Source organism: Micropterus salmoides, unplaced genomic scaffold, assembly GCF_014851395.1.
Source record: "Micropterus salmoides isolate LMB-PRFRI ecotype aquatic unplaced genomic scaffold, ASM1485139v1 Ms_hic_scaffold_21, whole genome shotgun sequence".
Lineage (NCBI taxonomy): Eukaryota > Metazoa > Chordata > Actinopteri > Centrarchiformes > Centrarchidae > Micropterus > Micropterus salmoides.
In genome coordinates, this window is record NW_024041262.1 from 8,894,284 (window position 1) to 8,916,664 (window position 22,381).

General features: G+C 42.6%; 1 protein-coding gene across 4 annotated transcripts in view; it reads left to right on the forward strand.

The window, feature by feature from the left end:
- The first annotated feature begins 1,341 nt into the window (after positions 1-1,341).
- ep300a (E1A binding protein p300 a) overlaps positions 1,342-22,381 on the forward strand; it is a 26,297-nt gene continuing 5,257 nt past the window's right edge. Inside the window, exons 1-31 of one of the 4 annotated variants that reach the window (XM_038736638.1) lie at positions 1,342-1,851; positions 3,806-4,500; positions 5,863-6,021; positions 6,292-6,622; positions 7,172-7,285; positions 7,597-7,836; positions 8,223-8,328; positions 8,691-8,816; positions 9,044-9,161; positions 9,485-9,626; positions 10,452-10,526; positions 10,752-10,837; positions 11,946-12,098; positions 12,499-12,990; positions 13,278-13,680; positions 13,848-13,966; positions 15,885-15,948; positions 16,076-16,251; positions 16,881-16,969; positions 18,215-18,325; positions 18,652-18,708; positions 18,811-18,888; positions 19,022-19,089; positions 19,526-19,676; positions 20,115-20,261; positions 20,382-20,495; positions 20,616-20,781; positions 21,015-21,182; positions 21,282-21,443; positions 21,642-21,923; positions 22,066-22,381. The exon at positions 22,066-22,381 is cut by the window's right edge and continues 5,257 nt beyond it. In XM_038736638.1, coding sequence (XP_038592566.1) covers positions 1,758-1,851; positions 3,806-4,500; positions 5,863-6,021; positions 6,292-6,622; positions 7,172-7,285; positions 7,597-7,836; positions 8,223-8,328; positions 8,691-8,816; positions 9,044-9,161; positions 9,485-9,626; positions 10,452-10,526; positions 10,752-10,837; positions 11,946-12,098; positions 12,499-12,990; positions 13,278-13,680; positions 13,848-13,966; positions 15,885-15,948; positions 16,076-16,251; positions 16,881-16,969; positions 18,215-18,325; positions 18,652-18,708; positions 18,811-18,888; positions 19,022-19,089; positions 19,526-19,676; positions 20,115-20,261; positions 20,382-20,495; positions 20,616-20,781; positions 21,015-21,182; positions 21,282-21,443; positions 21,642-21,923; positions 22,066-22,381 — 5,602 coding nt within the window. In that variant the 5' untranslated portion in view covers positions 1,342-1,757. Of the gene's footprint in view, positions 1,852-3,805; positions 4,501-5,862; positions 6,022-6,291; positions 6,623-7,171; positions 7,292-7,596; positions 7,837-8,222; positions 8,329-8,690; positions 8,817-9,043; positions 9,162-9,484; positions 9,627-10,451; positions 10,527-10,751; positions 10,838-11,945; positions 12,099-12,498; positions 12,991-13,277; positions 13,681-13,847; positions 13,967-15,884; positions 15,949-16,075; positions 16,252-16,880; positions 16,970-18,214; positions 18,326-18,651; positions 18,709-18,810; positions 18,889-19,021; positions 19,090-19,525; positions 19,677-20,114; positions 20,262-20,381; positions 20,496-20,615; positions 20,782-21,014; positions 21,183-21,281; positions 21,444-21,641; positions 21,924-22,065 lie in introns of all 4 variants that reach the window. The other 3 variants (XM_038736640.1, XM_038736637.1, XM_038736639.1) reach the window with 3 other exon arrangements.

Consider the following 22,381-nt stretch of genomic DNA (forward strand, 5'->3'; position numbering starts at 1 on the left):
AACTTTATTCTAGATTCTAGAAGAGAGTACATGTATTCTTAAGACATCTACATGTTTTCATATTATGTAAATATGCAGTAATTAAAAATTACATCTTTGGTTTAACTATTCAACTCAAAATAAGCATAAGATTACTCCAAATGATTCGTGGAACAAGCACATAAAGGATATACAGTAAATGTTGGGTTAGGGGTGCTGTCATACAGTCTGGATTTTGAAAATCTATCATTAAAACTACTAATTGTGGGTGTTTTGGGAAACATTGAGAACGCTGAGTGTTGACAGTCTAAGATTAACTTCTGTGAATGAATGGCTGTGAAGCAGTTACACCTATATTGAGCATGTACACTATAACTGCTCTTGTGCTGCTGTAAGTGAAGGTTGACAAGAAAAAGTCAAAACTGGTCTTTGCTTTGCAGTGGGAAACCTCAAAGACTACGGGATGATTTTGAACGCTTTTACTGGAGTAAATTAATTAGTGTGTTCCTTAAGAGAAAAAAAAATGAAGACTCGAGCAGCAAATTTACTTTGACGAGCTGAATAAATACTCAACAAGTGACAGAGTAAAGGCTTACGACTGTTCTGGTGCATGAACAAGACAGGAATACATTTGGACTGAGGGCTCCTTGAATGTCACAACAGAAGGACATGCTGAGTAATGATAGAAAATTTACAAATGCATGCATGGAGATACCATTTTGCCAATGAGAAGGCAAACAAATTAATATAAAGATGGCAAGATTGGGTCTTTAAATTAGTTAATATCAATTACTGAGGAATCAAGTTTCACCAAGTCTTTCCAGATGTGCATACAACTTTCAGTGTTTGTGAACCCACCTTGGTCTGCTGCACTTGTTTGTTTAATTGTTGTTTAATGTTTAATTTACTCTTTTTAAAGGTCCTGGCTGCAAAACTTATTAGCAACTAGATTACTTGATAACTGTTTAAAACAATCCTTCTTTGCAACAAACTTATTATATAGGCTACTGTATATTTTTCTTTCTTGTTGCACTGCTGTGGGCTGGGGGGAACAGCATTTAATTTTTTTTATGTATGCATGTACACAATAAAATGACTAAATCGTGAAATCTTAAAACTCACCAAAACACAGATGCAAGTTCAGTTTACTGCATAGATTAATTTCACAATGAATAACTTTTCTTTCTTTCTTATACATGCACAGCCCAGCGAATAAACATAATACTTTCTCCACCATTACAGCTGCACATTTTTTCAGCTTTATTTTTTTATTTACATCCCCTCATCCTTACCCGCTGCCACCAGCAGCACCACCACTACCACAACCACCATCACTTCGCAGGCAGACGAGCCGTTTCTGCCCGACATTATCTCCATCCACACTCCGCTGGAAAGGAGGTTGAAATGACGGATGCAACCATGGGAGAGAGGCCCGGGGACAGTTTATTTACATCCGAAGAGGCTGTGTAAGTTTAGAGGGAAGCCGCTGCGTGTGTCTCCCTCTTTACTTTCTCCGACCCCCTCCTCCTCCGCTGGCAGAAATTTATAAAGAACAAAAAATCCGACGAGGGAGGGAGGGGGGTTGTTATACGCCGAGGCTGAAATCGAGAGGCGAACCCAGGGAAAGAGGAGTAATTTGTACACGGGACTTTCCCCCTCTTAGTCCCCCAAAAGGAGGGGGAAAAGTCGCAATATTGGAAACGAAAAGGAATGAGGTTCTAAGGGCGTGAAAACGTCTGCAATTGTGGATACTTTATATATTTTTATTTCGAAAAAATATGGCCGAGAACGTTCTGGACTCTGGCCCGCCTTCAGCCAAGAGGCCTAAACTCTCCTCTCCGGCACTTTCCGCCTCTGCCAGCGATGGAAATGGTAAGTATTGTTTCATGATATCATTTGTTACGGTGTTATTAGTTAAGTTTGTTAATCTTCGGAGGCTTGTGTTTACTTGAAAGAGGCAGAAGACGCGGGATTACTCCTCTGTTTTTGTCGTAGCTTGCTAATGTTAGCTTGCTAGTAGTGAGTGTGTGTCGGACGTGAAGAAGAGCTCCCCCAGCTAGCTCACATGCTAACATCCATTTTAGCCGGAGGTTAGCCACTCGGCTAAGGCTAGGTTAGCTATCTGAATGTGGGTCCTCGCTCCCGTGGCTAATGGCTACTTTAGCCGGGCTGATAATAAGCCTAATGCCAGGCCAACTTATAAAGTTTGATGTGTTACAGTTGTGCCAAATTGACAGTCCGCCACACCAAGCCCCAGTCTGTTATTTCAGTTTTTAAGGCTCCTAACGTCTAAAACAAATCGTGGTGTCGCCCCATCATAACTAACCCTAGCCCTTTCCCAACTAACGTTGACAAGTTACCGTTGATAAGCTCGGTGAAAGCACAGGTTACCGATGGTAGTGGGGATAGCCTTGTTGGAGAGCTAAATTTAGGCCCACGGGTCCGACTGATCGTTCAATTTGCCATTGTTGGTGTATTTTTTGTGGCGTGTGACAGCAGCTGGAATAGTGGCCTGCGAACGAAACTGTGGAGCATGGACAGCGCCATGCCCAGCCACTGCGATATTAACCAGAGTCAAGCTAGCAAGCAAATACTGCTCTAATCACGAAATATTCACACAGATTTCATCACTTCACTGAATCAGTTTACCAAGAACAGCTGCATCTTATGCTGCCCGCGCAGCTCAGGCTGTCAGTGATTGTCAACATCTGTGGAAAGGTTCTTTGACGGTAAAATCATCCAGACACACGTTTATGTTATCAGTGCAGTGATGTCTCATGTGTATTGTCTTCTGAGATATAGTTAATTTGAGAAATAAAAGCATATGATGAGGAATTGGTATAAGTTCTTACATACTTGTGTCTGTGCTTGTACTTTAAAAAATCAGTTTGTAAATGTTTGCTGCTTATGAAAGATGGCTCATTTAGTTAATTAAAAGTTAGGGCTGCAATTGCACATTATTTTCATTGTAGATAAATCATTTAACATATTACAATTAATCAAAATGTAAAAGAAAACCACCAAAACAAGGGCAAGTGACCTGAGCTGAAAGTGGTGTCTTCATCACTTACTTAATCTGACCTGTAACCAGAAAAATTAAGTATTCACTTTGTAGTTGTATGTAACAGAAAAAACACACTTTTGTGATCTTGTATTGGGAGAGTAATGTGGTACCTTACAGTGTTGAAAAAAAAATTGATTGATGGAAGAACAACCTGTCACGACTTTATTCGATTCTGTGCTTTGAGAAATTTGGGGGTGTGGGCTTTTTGGTCTTGATGTCCATCTTTAAAGATAGAAGATCTTGATTGCCTAAGCCGTGTGCTGCTGAACTCCTTGGATACGGACTGACGCAGTGAGTGTGCATCTCTACCGACTTGGCTCCATTTTGTGGCATTACTTCTATGAAATGGTCCATTCGTCACCATGTCTATATAAACCTGTTGGATCACTTTACTGGTCAGGGAATCCCTGTGCGAGCAATGCCATTCGGGCACGTGTGTTTGCATTAATGTTTGTGCAGGCAGCTTCACACACACACACACTGAAGTTCTTCTGGATCTCACCTGTAGTTAGTGCTCAGTTGTGTTGTGCTTGATGGCATGTTATTATTTTCTGATGGCAGTAAATTGATAATACACCTGTTAACAGATTTTGATGTCAAGCATGCAATTGCATTTTCACTCAGTCATGCTGAAAAATTAAGGATTATACCAGCTTAACATGGCTGTGGCCCTTTTTGTCCTCCCTTAACCCCCTTCCCTTTTTTGTCTCCCAACATCATTGTGTCCCCCCTCCTAAACTTTGCATTTCTTCCCTGTTTTAGATTTTGGCTCACTATTTGACTTGGAGCATGATCTCCCAGATGAGCTCATCAGCTCTAATGAACCAGGCCTGGTCAATGGAGGGGACCTCAGCCAGTTGCACACCACTCTTGGAGGAGGACCTGCAGGGCTGGGTCTTGGAGGAGGCAGTGGAGGGGCAGGAGGAATGGGTCTTGGGCTCGGACCAGGAGGGGTTCCTGGGGGTGTTGGCGGAGGCCAAGATGCGGTGGCCAAGCACAAACAGCTGTCTGAGCTTTTACGGTCAGGCGCACCCACTGCGACCCAACAAGGTCACCAAGGAGCCATGGGCAGCCCAGGAGGCCCCACTGCCATGGGGCAACACTTGGCAAATATGAAGGCATCCCCTGGCCAGGGGCCTCCGCAGATGATGGGCCAGGGGCAGCAGCAGCACCTCTCCCCTCAGCAGCAAGCCAACATGATGCAGCAGCAACAGAATCCTGCAGCTGGAATGATGGGTGGCATGAACAGGGCCATGATGGGAGCGCAGCAGAAAGGCAATAATGGACCGCAGCAGCCAGGCATGATAGGGAGCCAGGTGATGAATGGCTCCCCCAGGATGGGCTTTGGGAATCAGGGGATGGGTGGCAACAGCAACCTGTTAGCTGAGACCCTACAGCAGCAGGGACCAGGGGGCCAGCCTGGGATGAGAGGCCAGCAACCTGGAGCAATGAACAAGGTAGGAATTCTTTCAGAAATGTCCTCGTAACATAGTTTAACATATGAACTGTTTAATTCTTTTCTAAAATTCGATGCAGTGTATGGAATATGACTGTTGTAAATACCATATAGGTTGAAAATAAAATCCTGTATTTCAAGTACACGCTCCCCCGAACTCACATAATCTTCCAGTTAATTTTAAAAATCTTTCCACTACCCAAAACTGTGACTTCTTAAACAGAATCATGAACTAATTTTGGCAATAATTTGTGTATAATTATTAAAGGCATCATTACTTGCATCATTTAGTAAGTACAGTTGATGACAGCAGATTTTTGCACGTGATTGATGATTGATTGTAGGTCAAATCCACAAGTTTATGTGTAAAAAATACTCACAGATTAGATTTTGCTGTTGTTTTTCCTTTAACTGAAGCTAATTTATTGCAGACTCTAGTTTGGTTCTCCACTCAGAGAGAGAGATGCAAGAGATGCTTTTTTTCCCCTTTACAACCACAAAGTAGTGCTTTGGGTACATGACTGTATCTATGTATTTTAACAACCATGCACAGCATGCTTTGCTTCGAGTTGAAGTGGCAGAAAACTGCTCTGCTTGTGTGATTGACAGTCCCTCAGGAGTGACAGTAAAACTGTTGCAGTGGCAGGCTGCTGCTGAATTAATGTGGTGGAGACACTGGAGCCATAGAGATCAAAAGCAGTGAGAGGGATTCCGGGTTAGATATAGGAAGCAGTAAAAGAAAAATGCATTGCAGCTCATGAAGACAATTGACAGTGTAAGGAGAGTGAAGAGACAGGGGTACTAATGAGGAATAGATCAGTGGTTTCAAACAACTACTTCAGTGTGCAGAGAGAAAAGGGAAACTATTGATGTCAGATTGCTGTCACACACACTGCTGGCTACTGTTACTGCTGTTTATGTTACATTTTGGTTTTCATATGTTTTAGATGATTTTCTAATTGATTAATTACACGTTACATGATGCTGTAACCTGGATAACTGAAGTCTCCCTTCAGTGGTGGTTGGCTTAATTGCTGTTGAGCAATAAAAAGTGCCCGTGGTAAAAACAGACGTGCTCTAATGTTATTTTGGGAAATGAAAACTTCCCTTTAACTCCTGCTCATTTAAGCTAGGATTAGAGCTCTTGGGGAGACATTGGAATAGTATGTAGCAAACTGCCAGAACACAAAATACTGTTACATGAACAGTTCAATTAATGACATCATTGAAATGTGGTTGCCGCTGCATCGGTAATTGTTGTCTTACTTCGTCTGATGGACCCTACATCACTCTTCTACACCTCATAACTCCTCGTCATGCTTACTAACTTCTGTTTATCCTTGTTTTCCTTTTTTCCTCCTAGATGGGGATGATGGGGAACCCAGGGGCCTTTGGAGGCCCATATACAGGGCAGGGGAATCAAGGTCTGGGAGGCGCAGGGCTGGGCCCTCAGCTCCAGAACAAAGGTCCCATGGCCCAATTCAATGTAGACAAGAAACCCCTGCAAGGAATGGGTGCCATGGTAAGGAACAAATACAAACCACCTGAAAAAATGTTTCTGTCACATGCAAGAATGAGTTGTACTATAATTATTTTACCAAGCTGGCAGATTTAAGAAGCAAAATCAAAATGATTGCTTTATCCCTCACCTCTGCCTGTTTGCGTTTCTTCCCACTGTTCACGGCTCTGTATTCCCTGATATCTTCAATCTTAACTCTCCCTATTTCCTATGTATTTGCTACTCTTCTCATCCATGTCACGTCCTCTTATTCCCTCTCACTTCTCTTACCAGGGCTCCCAACAGTCTCAAACGGGTGTGGGTGGTCCCTCTGTTGCACCTGTGGGTGGGGCCCCAGGGATGGTGCCCAATGCGCAGGCAGGTCTGGTGGGTCCCGGTGCCCAGGTTTCTGCAGCATCAGCGGCAGCCGGAGCACCACCCACAGCTGACCCTGAGAAGCGCAAGCTAATCCAGCAGCAACTTGTACTCCTGCTTCATGCACACAAGTGCCAGCGGCGGGAGCAGGCCAACGGTGAAGTCCGACAGTGCAACCTGCCCCACTGCCGCACCATGAAGAACGTCCTCAACCACATGACGCACTGCCAGGCTGGCAAGTCCTGTCAGGGTGAGTAGAAGGGAGGCTGCACGATCCTGTGTTGTTACAGAGATATTCAAGTGTTATCAAGGATAACACAGAGTTATTTTACCTTTTATATTATAATTGACAACCCTAGTGAGATCACAATCACCCAGCATCTGTCCATTTAACAAATATTGTCTTTGTTGACCCACTTTTATATTGCTTGGACATCATATTTGTGGAACTCCAGTGTCACCTCAAAAATATTATTCAAACACAAAGAAGCCGTATTGAATCAGTTAACATATTCCTTTATTAAAAAGGACGCGCCCAGCGTAGTTTATTCAGGAAAAAATCTGTTATTAACTTTATATAGAGTATTGTTTGTTTGTTTTGTGTAATAAAACTATAAAATAACACCAGCACTAGGTTAACTTCATAACAGTTTTCTGTCTTCTTGATTTATTTATTTATTTTTCCACTGGTCACTTCACAACACTTAGTTTCATTATTGTTCTTCTGCCTCTTTCCCCTCCCTCATATACCACGGTGTTTACCAACTCTTCCTGTCTACCTGCTCTTTCTCATTCTCAGTTGCTCACTGTGCATCATCGAGGCAGATCATCTCCCATTGGAAGAACTGCACGCGACATGACTGTCCTGTCTGCCTGCCACTGAAGAATGCTGGAGACAAGAGGAACCCGCAGTGTGAGTGTCTGTATCTGACCAAACAACACTACTGTTCACAATACACTGTACATATTAATGATATCATCATATTGTATTGTTATATTGTACGTATATTATGTGATTTTACAAATATATATTGATATAGAAAGACATTGCTATTTAATATTGTGATGTTATTATCACCCTTACTTTTTGCTGTATTGAATCCCACAGCCATGGCAGTATTAGTGAGCCAAATCTATATGTTTTTTTTAATTTTTTTATATATTCTGGTGAACAGATTAGATGTGTTATTAACCCTTTCCTCTCTTCTTCTTATGTCCTTACAGCTCTACTTGGTGTGTCCGGTGCAGGTCTGGGCAGCTCTCTTGGGGCAGTACCTGGTGGCCAGCCAAGTACTCCCAACCTCAACCCACCGAGCCAGATTGACCCCAGCTCCATAGAAAGAGCCTACGCAGCCCTGGGCCTCACCTACCAGGGGAACCAGATCCAGGCTCAGACTGCCCAGCCCAATATGCCCAACCAAGGTCTGCAAGGCCAGGCTGGCATGAGGACGCTGAACCCAATGGGTGAGTTAGGTTGCATGTTCACTTGCTTCAAGTATTTTCACTAGAAAGAAATACTTTTCCCTGTTCCTGACAGCACCGAGAGCTTAGCATCTTTCCAGAGCCCAGTCAAGGATTTAAAAAAGTTCAGCTAGTAAGATAATCACGGGGAAAGTTAGATGCTTCATGTGGCCTTTCAGTAGTTGTTTATTGCCAGGACCAAAAGTGCCTTTAAAAGGGCTCCAGGTAAAAGAAAAGAGGAGCAATGATGTAGATATTCTGATCACCACCTAAAGAATTTTCTTTTGAGGCCATGTAGTCACGAAGACATTAGGAAATACACGTTCAAGAGTAAGGTATGTAACTGCATTATTATTAGCAGGAAGGAATGCTAACTTTTCTGTGTGTAGGTGCAAATCCTTTGGGAGTAAATGGAGGTGTGGGAGCTTCCTCTCAGAGCCAACAAGCCAGCCTGTTGCAGGATACCATGATGCACCTCAATGTGAACAGCCAAGGGTAAGAAGGAACACGGACACCTTAACAAGGACACCTTGATTGGAAACACCTATCTGGCTATATATATTTATTTTATATTTATTCATTTAGCTGACGCTTTTATCCAAAGCGACTTACAATTGCCATATATGTCAGTGGTTGCACGCCTCTGGAGCCAGCTAGGGGTTAAGTGTCTTGCTCAGGGATACAATGGTGGATGATCACAGTGGGAAGTTGAACCCCGGTCTCTCACACCAAAGGCATCTGTCTTATCCACTGCACCATCACCATCCCATAGCCCACCCCATATAAGCTTCAGACTTTCAGAAATAAAAAATAAAAATAAGTTAATGGTTAAAATGATTCCTTTCTGTATCTTCCAGTCTGATGAATGATACCAGTGGGGTCGGCTCCATGCCCACAGCAGGTCCTCCCTCTGCATCAGGCATGAGGAAAAGCTGGCATGAGGACATCACGCAGGACCTACGAAACCATTTGGTACACAAACTGTAAGTGTTGAAGAAGAAACCCACATTTTTTTTGCAATATACATTTAATCACCGTGTAGTGTGCAGCTAGCCAAGATACAACACCGGTACCCACACAAACTGAGTGTTCAGGTGCCAGATCAACACAAATGTGAAAAAATGACAGGAGTTAACATCATCATTTTTCACCTCCTTCCCCATTTGCTCCTCCTTTTGCTTTCCTTCTCTGTTTGTTCTCCCATCCTCAGTGTTCAGGCCATCTTTCCGACTCCAGACCCTGCAGCCCTCAAGGACCGTCGGATGGAGAACCTTGTGGCCTATGCCAGAAAAGTTGAGGGAGACATGTATGAGTCAGCCAACAGTAGAGTAAGTTGCTCTCTTCTTTAGCTCACTGAGTTACTCAGAAAAGAAGAGGAAACTGCTGGGAAGTTTGCCTGTCATTTTGTCTGTAGCCAGTCAAAAAAACAATCACACATCTGCCATTGTGGGGCGTCTGTAAAAACCTAGTGTGTATGAGCCCAACTGAAGAATTACTTGAAGCTGGTAAATCCCCTTCCTGTAAATTATACTGTTGCTAGCTTTTCATAGTTATTAGAGTTCAGCAAAAAACTTTTCTACAACTCTTCCATTTTTCGAGAAGTTTACCCTCTTGCCATGTTTTCCTTATTTTGTTAACCTCTTTTTGACAGGCTGAATACTATCACCTGCTAGCAGAGAAGATCTATAAAATCCAGAAGGAGCTGGAGGAGAAAAGGAGGACCCGGCTCCAGAAGCAGGGTCTAGGCCTCGGGCCTGCTGGCATGGGTCAGCCCCCGACTGGACTGCCTCCAAGTGAGTGGACATACAGCATATGTAGACTAGGATGAGGTAATGTTACTCGTGGCGGCACACATTCCTGTGAATGATCAATCCGGCTGGATGTGACATTGTGATAGGGAGATGTCTTCCAAATTTCCATCGGGAGGGCATTGTGACATTGTTTTGTATGTGTTACTTGACAAATTGAGATTTAAAACAAGCCACACAACTTCAGATTTGTGACACAGATTATTCATATTGTGTTTTCTTGATGTCCTCTTTTTGCTGTATTTGGCAGATTTTACTATGGGCTCAATTAAATACATTTTCAAGATGTAAGTTATGTTTTTTATTGGACCAAGAATGTAATCAGGTTTTAAAAGTGACAGAATAGACTTGCCTGTAGCTTTTTTATTGGTTGTCCTACCCGGTTGCAAAATTTAATAGCTCTGACTGAAGGGGAGTTGATGTGAATCCGATTCTTGTCACTTTTGTCATACATTCTACCGTATTCATTGTTTGTTCCCATTGTTGTTGTTTTTTCTGTTGAAAAAACAACGGGTCAGATTATTACACATTATTGCGGGTCAGATTATACACACATTATTAATCTCCTGATCAGACCAGATCTTTTGAAAGAGGTTTAAACTGCATTTCCAGGTGTCTCTGTTCAGTCATTTGTTGCCACGAGTCCAAATGCCAATGATATTTCTTGACAAAAAATTAAAAAGGTTGAAACATTCCAGAGTTTGTTCAAACCTCTCCACACATGCTTTGTTATTGCATTTTCGCCTTACCTTCTCTACTGTGCACAGATGACAGCTTGATTTTCTTAATCTCATGTCTCTGTTTTTGCAGACGGTCCCCTCCCTGACCCACCAATGGTGCGACCAGCTGGACCAAATCAGATGGTCAACAGGATGCAGGGCCCAGGTAAAGAACCACTGGGAACCTGGACGCATTATTTTAATTTATCAGTTTGTTAGGACCAAAATTTGACACAATGTATTTGTCAGCCCACAAGTTAAGTCAAAGAGACTGAAACCTGTTTTCACAGGAATGGTTAGTAGTATTAAGGTGTGAGATTTTTTGCACCACTGAGCATGTATGGGAACTATTTAAGAACAAAATACAAGATATATCTTTGTGATTTGTCAGGTATGAACCAGTTCAATCAGATGGGGATGCAGCCTATGGGCCAGAGGTCCACACCTCCTCTCCCCATGGGAGCATCAGGCAACCAGGTCAGTACCGAGCACACTATGTTTCTCGTGGTTTGGTTTTCTTTGTGTGTAAGCATCGCGGCCCACTTTGTCAAGACGGCAACGGCAGCACTGCAAATCCTGTTTGCTTTTTGTCTCAACACAAGCCTGGTACGTCAGGATTATCAGCATGAGTGTGTTTCTTTTAGTAGTAGTCATTTAAAATTGATTTTCCAAGTGTTTTTTCATTGCCATAGTAATTTCTACACCCCTGCTGTCATGGTAACGTAACCTTACACCACGTGTCATCTAACATTCGACAGTTTTACAGTTTCTGTTTATTTAACAGCCACTTATAAGCAAGAAAATGAGTTAAACTAACATTAGGGTCTTTAAATCGTTGCCCCACACTGATGCAGAAATACATTTGTCTGTGATTATCTTACTGCATATTACTCTAGTGAAGAATTAAATCCTTGTCAGAACGATGTCCAGGAGAGATGAAAGGTGGTTTGATGTCAATATATTCATAAATGAGCAGGCTGTTGAAATTACAGCCTTGCAGGGTGGTAACTATCTGTACTGGCATTGGTTTGACACTTTTATACTGGAAAAACTAAACGGTTATTGATGATTGAAATGGATCGTATTGCACTTTTCAGACGGTCCCAACTCCGCCTACAGTAGGCGTGTTAAACAGACATTCAGTTCTTAGCGCTGCAAACTGCATCGTCATCTTTGATGATTTTGAGGTGATCAAAACTGTGAAACGTCTGCCTAAATTAGCTCTCCTCCATATCCCAAAACTGGGAGAACTGGGATTGAAGCTTTGACTAACTTCACCCGTTTTCTATACACATCTCTTTTCTATTCGTCGAGGCGGAGCTGTCGCTGCAGCTGCACTTATTGCCATCTTTCACGTGTTGGATCTTCGGTACCTGGCAAAAGGAGTATTGACGTGTTTTCAGAATTTTGGTATCGGTTTATGTGACGAGAGTGTATTTCAATTTCTTTCAGGACTTAAGTATTCATATCATCAACATAATTTAAATTAGGAAAATAATTGTTACAAAATAACTTGAACCAGTCAAATGGCTTAGATGAAAAAGTTGTAAAAGCATTTAAAAACCCTGCCGTTTTATACCTGTAGATGGGAATGGTCGGACCCAGAGTGGGACAGCCCAATGTCAACCAGCTTCAGAACCAGTATCTGTCCCAGGGACAGTTTCCTGGGTCAGGACCAGGAGTTGCAACAGCTCCGGCTGGGATGGCCCAACCTGGACCACAGGCAGGATTAGCACAGGTAAGCTGGCCTGAAGTTCTTTTACCTGTTGCTTGTTACACTTCTTTACCTGTGTCATCTGAGAGTACTATACCAGAGACCCAGAGCAGGACCTTGGGACAGGAGCTTTGACTCAGAAACTACATTTAGAAATATAGTGTTTTTAAAATTGTTCCAGTGTTAGTTAGAAAAGCTAAAAAAAATGCCTAAAATGAAACTACTGTGGACTTGATAAACAACTTCCTTTGACATTGTTGTTGCAATTTTCTGAAGTGCAAATTTTGAATTTACAGGCGATCCTAAGAGTGATCTCATGTCACACATGTTTAATGCTCTTGAATTATACTTTATTTACTTTTACTTATTGACGCTCTTCTGGTCTCTCATCTCATTCTTTACCTTCATCCTCTGCTCACCTAAGACGCAGATGGGCACGCCCCCCTCTCTTCCGGTTGCTAGTCCTCTAGCACAGCCAGGTTCAGCCAGCGGTCCCGGCAGCGTCTCCGCGGTGGGACCCATGGGTCCTCAGAGCGTAGGTGGCGGAGGTCCCAACTCAGCTGTTGGAGCCCCTACTTCCTCAATGACTCCATCTAACACAAACCAGCAACCCAACTCCATCCCCCATTTGGCTGCCATGCGTGGCAGCTCGCCCTCTCCTGCTCACAGCCGATCTCCTACTCCTCACCAAACACCCCCCAGACTAGCTGGGTCCCAGACTCCACAGCCACACACCCCTAACGCACAACAGCTGCCTCCACCTTCAGCCTCCCAGCAGAACCAGCTTGGCCAGGGCCCAGGCTCCAACAAGTCCCTCCAGCAGCAGCACATGGGGCCATCTGGTTCAACCACTCCATCTCACCCTGGACTGGGCTCCAGTTCAACGCCGCACGGTGCTCAGCTGCCACGCACTCCGGTAAGTGTGATTTGGCCTTTGATATAGACACTTTAACATTTAGAGCGGCTCAACTTATTCCACAGATTCTATTGATCCTGTAGCTGTAACTCATGTCCTTAAGGTTTGTTTTAATCTCCTGCTTCCTGTAGATCACAAACATTTTTGCAAACTTTGCATCGTAGGTGTTAAGGATTTGTCCCATGCATCACCTGTTGTGCTATTCAGTTTATCCTGTTTTATCACTTTTATGTGTCACACATTCACCATTTCCACACACCTGAGTTTGTTTCTGTGTCTCTCTGTAGCTGTCCCAAAAGGGTTCATATCCGGCAGACAGTCAGGTCCTGACTCCAGCCTCTGTCAGCAGCCTGGACACATCGTCCCAGCAGCCACAATCGGACGCTTCAGCCGGCAACCTCGACCCCAAGATGGAGATCAAGCAGCAGGATGAGGAGGAGGAGAGCGACACCGGCAGCTGCTCTAAAGGAGGGAAGCTCAGCAACCTCAAAACAGAGGAAAAGCCCGTGAAGTCAGAGCTGAAAAAGGAAGAGTGTTCTGGAGAGGGAGGTAAAGGGGTTCCCATGGATACATCGACAACAAAACCAATGGCGAGTTTGAAGACGGAAGACCGGAAACCGGAGATAAAGAAGGAGGTGAAAGAGGAAGAGGAAACGTCTGAGGCACCACAGGCCCCAGTGAAAAAGAAGAGTAAGGATATTCACTTCTGAAATTGCTCCTATAATTAATATATAATTAATCCCGTTTTTTCCACGTGTCAGTCATGGAATCCAAATGGGTTATTGAAGCAGTGTAAAACGAAGTTTTTTGATTACTCTTTCATCGCATTCTCCTCTCTGATCTCTATTTCTTCCCAGTCTTCAAGCCAGAGGAGCTTCGTCAGGCCCTGATGCCCACACTTGAATCTCTCTACAGACAAGATCCAGAGTCTCTGCCCTTCAGAATGCCTGTAGATCCACAACTGCTGTGCATACCTGTAAGTCTCCATGCTGAGGATAAGATGTATTTGTTCCTGTGCCTTGTATAAACTTCACTGCCCTCTCATGGTGCTTTCAGACCAAAAGCGAAGCGAGCGTTCGGGGCGGTGAGTTTATATACAAAGTCAATGCAAAGACGCCTAGAGCCGATATTTCCTGTCGGGTGGCGTGATGCGACGCGAAGGAGCCGGGGTCGGCGACGTGAAGGAATTCTCGTGAGTTGAGTATTTTCAACTCAAGCGAGAAAGTCGCATGACGCTGAGTCACGATAGCCTATCAGTGTTGAGATTGTCCGTACGTCACCGATGGCTTCAGAGCGATGTGTGGAGAGGGCCAGGCAGAGCGTGGAACTGAAAATCTGCTGGCCGGCTGACAGCTGCTAAACTTGGGGGAGAGGAGCAGGGAGCAGCGCTACAACCATAGGACAAATAAATCCCCGTAGTTGGTCGGATTCTAATTCAACTACGCCGTTTTCTCGCGGTAGGAGCTAAGTGCCGTTAAACTGCTTTTATTAAATTAGCTTTTTACTTTAGTTTTTGGGATTTCAGCATTGATTTATCTTCACTGGAGCTTCTCAGCAGCTAGGTTTCGTGCACATCCGGTTCCAGTGTTGTTGTTAGCGTCGTTAGCTTTGTCGGACTATGACTTCATATTTATATAAAAACTGGACATTGCTGGGAGAAAAGAAAGCGAGGAGGTTGAACTACCTGGTGAGTTCAGAAAACGTGTCTGTAACTTTATTCCAGCTATCATTGTACTTTACTGTGACCAAGTTAGCATAGCCCTGATCGATCCAAACTCCATTCAGAAAACAAACATTTTAGAAGTTGTTGTCCTGCTGTCTCGCTGACAGACCTGACAAAGCATGAATACATATGTTTAACAAATCTGCGTCATGTTGTAGTTATTTCGGCATCAGTTTAATCCGTTTATTGCTATTTAATTACAGCAAAATGTTTACTTTGGGTTCATACAGCTGTAGTAATGGTGAGTTGTTTATTCACATTATCGTGTTTAAAATTGATTAATTAATTGGAATTATAAGCATTGTCTAGAATATACACTGTAACACGATGCAGCCACTCTGTGTGGAATTCACTGGTTACTTGTGTGTATAAATTCAAATCAGCTTTATTGGCATGAATGTATAACAGTATTGCCAAAGCTACAGATAAATTACATAAGAACAATTAATTTCATACATTTCACTAAATAAGTAAATAAAACAGTAAAAGTTGTTTGTGTGTTAATAAAAAATATATATATAAAAAATTCAGTAAAAAATAAATATTAAAAGTATAATAAATAAAACACTAAAGGCCCATTTATACTCCTGCGTAGGGTCTACATGCTAACTACGCCATAGGCTACACACGTAGCCATGCATTTATACTTGTGCGTAGGTGTGTCCGTCATTCTGCAATTACACCCACAAACACTAGTCAATAGTAGCACTACAGCGCCCACTGTGTTGACTTTTGCCGGCCAAGCAGGCTAACTTCCGCTTTAGTGCTCCGCTAACGGAAATGGGGTTAAAATTGTAAACGTTTGCAAAGTGTTGTTGTCTTAGTGTTTTATATTTAAGGCATGGTTAGAAATTGCAGCTCTGTCTACCTGTCCCACAAGGGGAGCAGAGTCTCTCAGCTCTGTCTGTGGCGACCCTTTTCTATGGCCAGGCTGTGTTCACTCTCTGTATGTCAACATTTTTCTTAGTTTAGGACATTTTATTGTGCTCAGGTAATTTGCCAGTGTGAATTCTCTATTTAGGGTTAGATAACATTGTAATGTACTTTGTGTTTTGGTTGTTTCTTTCCATTATTCAATATATTTGTCTTTATTTTTCTATAATTAACTCATGAAAACAAAGACAAAGGTTTTAACTGCTCAACTTGAAACATGCTCATTGTATTCCTGCAGGACTACTTTGACATTGTGAAGAACCCTATGGACTTGTCTACTATCAAGCGAAAGCTGGACACAGGTTAGTACTACTTGCTGCTAAATATTACGACGTTTGGTCATTCTCAGGAAACTTAATGAACCTGTTCTGTATTTTAAAATAAGTTATTTACTCTTTTGTAAAGTTTTGTCATTGTGTTTTCTTGTAGGTCAGTACCAGGATCCCTGGCAGTATGTGGATGACATCTGGCTGATGTTCAACAACGCCTGGCTGTACAACCGCAAAACATCCAGAGTCTACAAGTACTGCTCCAAGCTGGCTGAGGTTTTTGAGCAGGAGATTGATCCTGTCATGCAGAGCCTTGGCTACTGTTGCGGAAGGAAGGTGAGACAAAGATACATACTTTGAGAATGTGTCTTGATAAAGTGGTGTGTATGAATATTTTCAGGATGTTCCGGACACAGAAATTAACGTGCACCATTCGCATTTGAAAATGGAAGCTGTGCAAGTGGTTCATAGCTAAATTTGGCCTTGAGCATACCACCACCATATCACATTTCAGCTCTCATTAGACCCTGCTATTTTTGGTTTTGCAGACAAATAACAAAACCAATTGGCCCTTATTATGAGAGGCTGGCTGAAGGAGCAAAGTACTGCTTGACGTTAGCTGTAATTACTTTTGTACAAAATGTAACCAAACGGAAATCGGCTCCGCTCCACTGGGGGAGTTTTTACAGGTGGGATCAAATTTAAAAAAAAAACATGTTTGCACATGTTTTGCAATGATCATGTCCCAGTCAATATTTTTGTCCATACAAGTACTACATTTTTGCTTGTAGTCCTTAATTCGTACAATAGGAATTTGCTGAATGATGCCATAATACAATCATATTTTAACAATACAATTCCACTCCATAAATAAAGTCTATAAACTACAAGTCTTGTTGGTGAAACTATGTTTATGTTTCACTGTACTTTAATGTAAACTCCCATTTTCTGTTTCTGTCCATCAGCTGGAGTTCTCTCCCCAGACACTGTGCTGCTACGGAAAGCAGCTGTGCACTATTCCCCGAGACGCTGCTTACTTCAGCTACCAGAACAGGTATAGACGATGGAAAATGCCAATGTAGTGAAGGGATGACTAGATTGATGGATGTGTCAGTAAAAGGGAAGGTAGAGATTAGTTGGAAAAGACTTACTATAAAAAAGTAAATGCTGAATTGTGCATTGTAAGAGAAAGTTGTGTAGGTAACATAGAAGTGTTTTTTTTTTATTTTTATCAAAGTCTTCATGTGATTAATTTTGTTTTCCTAAATGCTTCCCTTCACTTCATATTCCCTGTTTTTATACCTTCATGTGTTGCCTAATGTACTGGCATTTTAAGTCGGTCCTCTCTTCTGACATTCTTTAAGTTTTTCTTAGTGAACCAGTGATCAAAACCAACGTGGTACCGAATGACACCTGCAGTGGTGTGTTTTGCTTTACCGGGTCTTGTAAAACATCCAGGGTCCGCGTCTTGTAACATAATAAATAGCATCTGTCTCTGTGTTTCTTTGCAAAATGCTAAAATGGGTCGCCAAATATACTCTGGCAGCCGTTAATATACCTGGGCGTCCTGCCCAAGTAAAGTCTATATGTGGGAAACACTGGTGATCTTTTGAACACTCCATTGTAATGGGCGTTTTCTTTTAGGAAGAATCAGCAAGTTTTGTTACTGCTCTTGCAACATGGTGGTCCGTTCTCTGTAGATTTGTCCACAATGCATCTTTTTGGATTCCTCATCTTCAGTTTTTGCACACCCATGAAATCCTTACTGGAATGTGAAAGGACCGACTTTAAAATGAACTGTGTGAATGAATGAACTGAGCAGTTGTCTGTGCTCACTTGATCGTATTTGTTCAGTGTCTGCATTATGTCCTGTGCTACAACTTCTTGCTCCAGCTCCCTCCTCACATTTAGCTGCCATTGATTCTGCTCCTGCTCTGCTGTCTGTGATGGTGGTTGTTGCTCATCCTCATGTCCAAATTGCTAATCTATGCTTTGCCTCGGCTCTCTGCTGTGTGTTGTCTTGTTTCCGAATGACTCGTCTGTCCTCCCTTCCAATGGCTGTGATATCAACATTGGCTTGCTTTTGCCTTGACCAACCATGCACCTCCAAACCCATCCCCTCACCCTCACCTCTCAAAATCATGACTGGCCTTTTGCGATGACGACATCCTGCTGTCCTGCGCTCCTACTTCCTGTTTGCTCCGCTTGTGGCAACCTGCCTTGCCATTGTCCTGTACCAATTGGTGACTGCCCTCCCGTGCGCTGTCTGTGATTGACTGTGCGGTGGGGAACGGTGTAGTTCACCAAAATTTGGGCTTATTGCTAACAGGTACCACTTCTGCGAGAAGTGTTTCAACGAGATCCAGGGAGAGACGGTTTCCCTGGGTGACGACCCCACCCAGCCACAAACGTGAGTATTATTCCGTTTATTGAGCAAGATAGCTCCAGTTAAAGATTCTTGTATCTATTTGAAACTTATCATCCTGACATAATAACACAGTATTTAATTATATAATATTTAACTAGCTATTAGTCCTCTTCCAGCCACATTCCTGATACTTTTAGCTATGTGCTTTGTTACATTTTCTGTCTGCACCTAAAATTTTACTTGACAGTTAAATGTTCACAGCAGGGGCAGATGTTGTAGCCTGCACTCAACGGTTGTTTTTATTGCTTCATCTGTACAATTTTCCTCTTGTTCTACATGTTGTCATGCTCCCTCTTAACTCATTTCAGATCTATTAACAAGGAGCAGTTTGAGAAGAAGAAGAATGACACACTGGACCCCGAACTGTAAGTTAAATCTTCGCCAAATGTCAAATCTTTGCATTGGGGAAAAAAAAAAAGATTAAACTAAACTTAAATTTGTATCTTCATCTCGGTCCCTCTTTTCAGGCTTGTTGAATGTTTGGACTGCGGCCGCAGGATGCATCAAATTTGCGTCTTGCACAATGACACGATTTGGCCATCGGGGTGAGTAGCAATTTCCAGAAGTTCTCAAGGTTAAGGCAAACAACCTCCTGTCATTTGCTAAATAGTTGTTTTTTGTTTTTTTTCTTTTCTTTTTTTATGTAACTCAACTGACACAACCTCCTTTTTTCCATAGTTTTGTGTGTGACAGCTGCTTAAAGAAGGCAAATAAGACAAGGAAAGAGAACAAGTATTCTGCCAAAAGTAAGAGCTTCTGTCCCATTTTATCCAAATGGTTTTGTTATACTCATACTTTTCACTGTCCATACTTTCATACAGAAACCTGGTGTACTGAACGTGTGTTCAACTTTTTGACCTATTAATATGAGACTACCGTCACACATTAATCTCATGTTGTCACCATTTACAAACTCAAGCCTCTAGGCTGAAACTGCAGTGCCATATGTGTTGCTGCTTAACCAAAGAATCCCATTATATCAGTACCAAATAAAATAGTTCAGTTTAGTGTTCCTCTATAACTTGGTCACTTTCTGTTTCTCATGGCTTGGCCCAGTATGTCAAATACACGTGTACATATTTGGATTAAACAGAATTCAGGTTTCTCATAGCTTATAGTTATTTTACCGCCCTGTTGTTTTTGGCAGTTGTCATGTTAACTAAACTAAACCCCCCCCCACAGGGTTGCCCCAGACGAAGTTGGGCAATTACCTGGAGGTAAGGGTGAATGACTTCCTGAAGCGTCAGAGTCATCCGGAGGCTGGAGAAGTAACCATTCGTGTTGTCCATGTCTCTGACAAAGTGGTGGAGGTTAAACCAGGCATGAAGTCCAGGTACTAGAAACAAGACACACTGTCGGACTTCAACATGTACAAATCTTTCTCTTCACCTCCAGACTCGGCGATGCCTGTTTAGTTTGTGTGATTTGTTTAGATTATGTAAATTACAGTCGAATGAAACCTTGCAGCAAGGTCAAACCTGTTTTATCACATTCAGTGTGATGAAACATGAATCCTGTTTTATAAAACTGCGTTTGAATTTTTTTATGTAAATGTGAAAGAAATGTGTATTCAGATTCAAGTAACATTTTTACTGCTTGAAACATTCTGTAAGCGAGAACACTGATACATGTTAAATAGTAGGGTTCTTTAATGTAAGATTTTGTTGGTGTAAAAAGTATAAAGTAATTAGCTTATATTTCATTAATGCAGATATATTTTCCGTTCTTGATTTTACAGTCAGTAAGTTTAGACTTTTGTTTTCGTCTACAGATTTGTGGATAGTGGAGAGATGTCAGAGTCTTTCCCATACAGGACAAAAGCCCTTTTTGCATTTGAGGACATTGACGGAGCAGAAGTCTGCTTCTTTGGGATGCATGTTCAAGAGTATGGATCCGACTGCCCTCAGCCCAATCAGAGGTAAGGACGTCACCATATTGGAACATTATTTAACCAAGTGCTTCCTTTTTTTCTCTTGACAATTGATTGATTTAAAAAAAAAATAAATTATGATATATTCATTTCCTGTCATCCACTCAGGCGAGTATACATCTCCTACCTGGACAGTGTACACTTCTTCCGGCCTCGTGGCCTAAGAACAGCAGTCTATCATGAAGTCCTCATCGGCTACTTGGAGTATGTCAAGAAGTTAGGGTGAGTGTTGCTGCTCAAAGAAAACCTTTATTTTGGTCATGTTATGCAACTTTTATTATAACTTGTCTAATCACAACGTTTACTTATGCTAATCTGTAATTTCTTGTGTGTTCTCCTCAGCTACACCACTGGCCACATCTGGGCTTGCCCACCTAGTGAAGGGGACGACTACATCTTCCACTGTCACCCTGCAGATCAGAAGATCCCAAAGCCCAAACGCCTTCAGGAATGGTACAAGAAGATGTTAGACAAAGCCGTGGCAGAGCGGATAGTGCACGATTACAAGGTAGAGAGGCAACTTTATTCTTACATGTGTTGGAAATGTGGTGATTTTTGAGATTCAGGATTTGAGACCTTTTCTTACATACTTGTTTAACCAAAGGCTATCCCTTCCCACAGTGTGTGTAGCACAGCAATTTAGAGTAACCTCAGTGTGTACATATAATAATAAAGCTGATAGTAATGACTGATTTAGATACTATCCATGCAAAACGCTAACTTTTCAATTTACCCCGAAAGGATATCTTCAAGCAGGCGACAGAGGATCGTTTAACCAGTGCCAAGGAGTTGCCTTACTTTGAGGGAGATTTCTGGCCCAATGTGCTGGAGGAGAGCATCAAAGAGCTGGAGCAGGAGGAGGAGGAGAGGAAAAGGGAGGAGAACAGCACTTCCAATGAGAGTATTGATGTAAGAATGCGATGATAAGAGAAGTTTCTCGTCAGTATGTAAAACCATGCACTTGTTAATCAGTTGAACACTGAGATCCCCCCTTTCTTTTTTGCGCAGGACACAAAGGGTGACAGTAAAAATGCAAAGAAGAAGAACAACAAGAAGACGAGTAAGAACAAGAGCAGCCTGAGCCGAGCAAATAAGAAGAAGCCAGGGATGCCCAATGTCTCCAATGACCTTTCACAGAAACTCTATGCCACTATGGAAAAACACAAAGAGGTATGAGGAAAAAATAAATTATACTTTGCTCATATCACTTATCACTCTCAAGCAACTTACTGAAGGAATGAGTAGACTGGAAGATAGCTCAATTATTGACTAAAATTCTGGCACCAGTGCTGGCTCAAAGTTGATTCGATTTGAAAGACTGCATTTCACCTGTGCTTCATCTGTCTGCCCCTATTTCTTCCGCCCTAGGTGTTCTTTGTGATTCGGCTGATCGCAGCACCCATGGCAAATGCTTTGCCCCCTATTGTAGACCCGGATCCCCTGATGGCATGTGACCTCATGGATGGCCGTGATGCTTTCCTGACAATAGCCCGGGACAAACACCTGGAGTTCAGCTCTCTGAGGAGATCCAAGTGGAGCTCTATGTGCATGTTGGTGGAGTTGCATAACCAAAGCCAGGACCGCTTTGTCTACACTTGCAACGAGTGTAAGCACCACGTGGAGACACGTTTCCACTGTACCGTCTGTGAGGTGAGTTGGTGAAGGGTTATATTGGTGGGTCTGTTTTTCATGGTAATAAAATATTTGTAGGTTGCTGAATTTATTTTAACTGTAAAACCTGCTGTGCATCCCTTCTAAACATTTTTACTGGCTTTCATGCCATCCCTCACAGGATTATGACCTCTGTATCACATGCTACAACACTAAGAAACACGAGCACAAGATGGAGAAGTTAGGCCTTGGTTTGGATGATGAGAGCAGCAACCAGGCTGCCGCTACCACTCAGAGCCCTGGAGACTCTCGTCGTCTCAGTATCCAACGCTGCATCCAGTCCCTCGTCCACGCCTGCCAGTGTCGAAACGCAAACTGCTCTCTGCCGTCCTGCCAGAAGATGAAACGCGTTGTTCAGCACACAAAAGGCTGCAAGAGAAAAACCAACGGTGGCTGCCCCATTTGCAAGCAGCTTATTGCGTTGTGTTGCTACCATG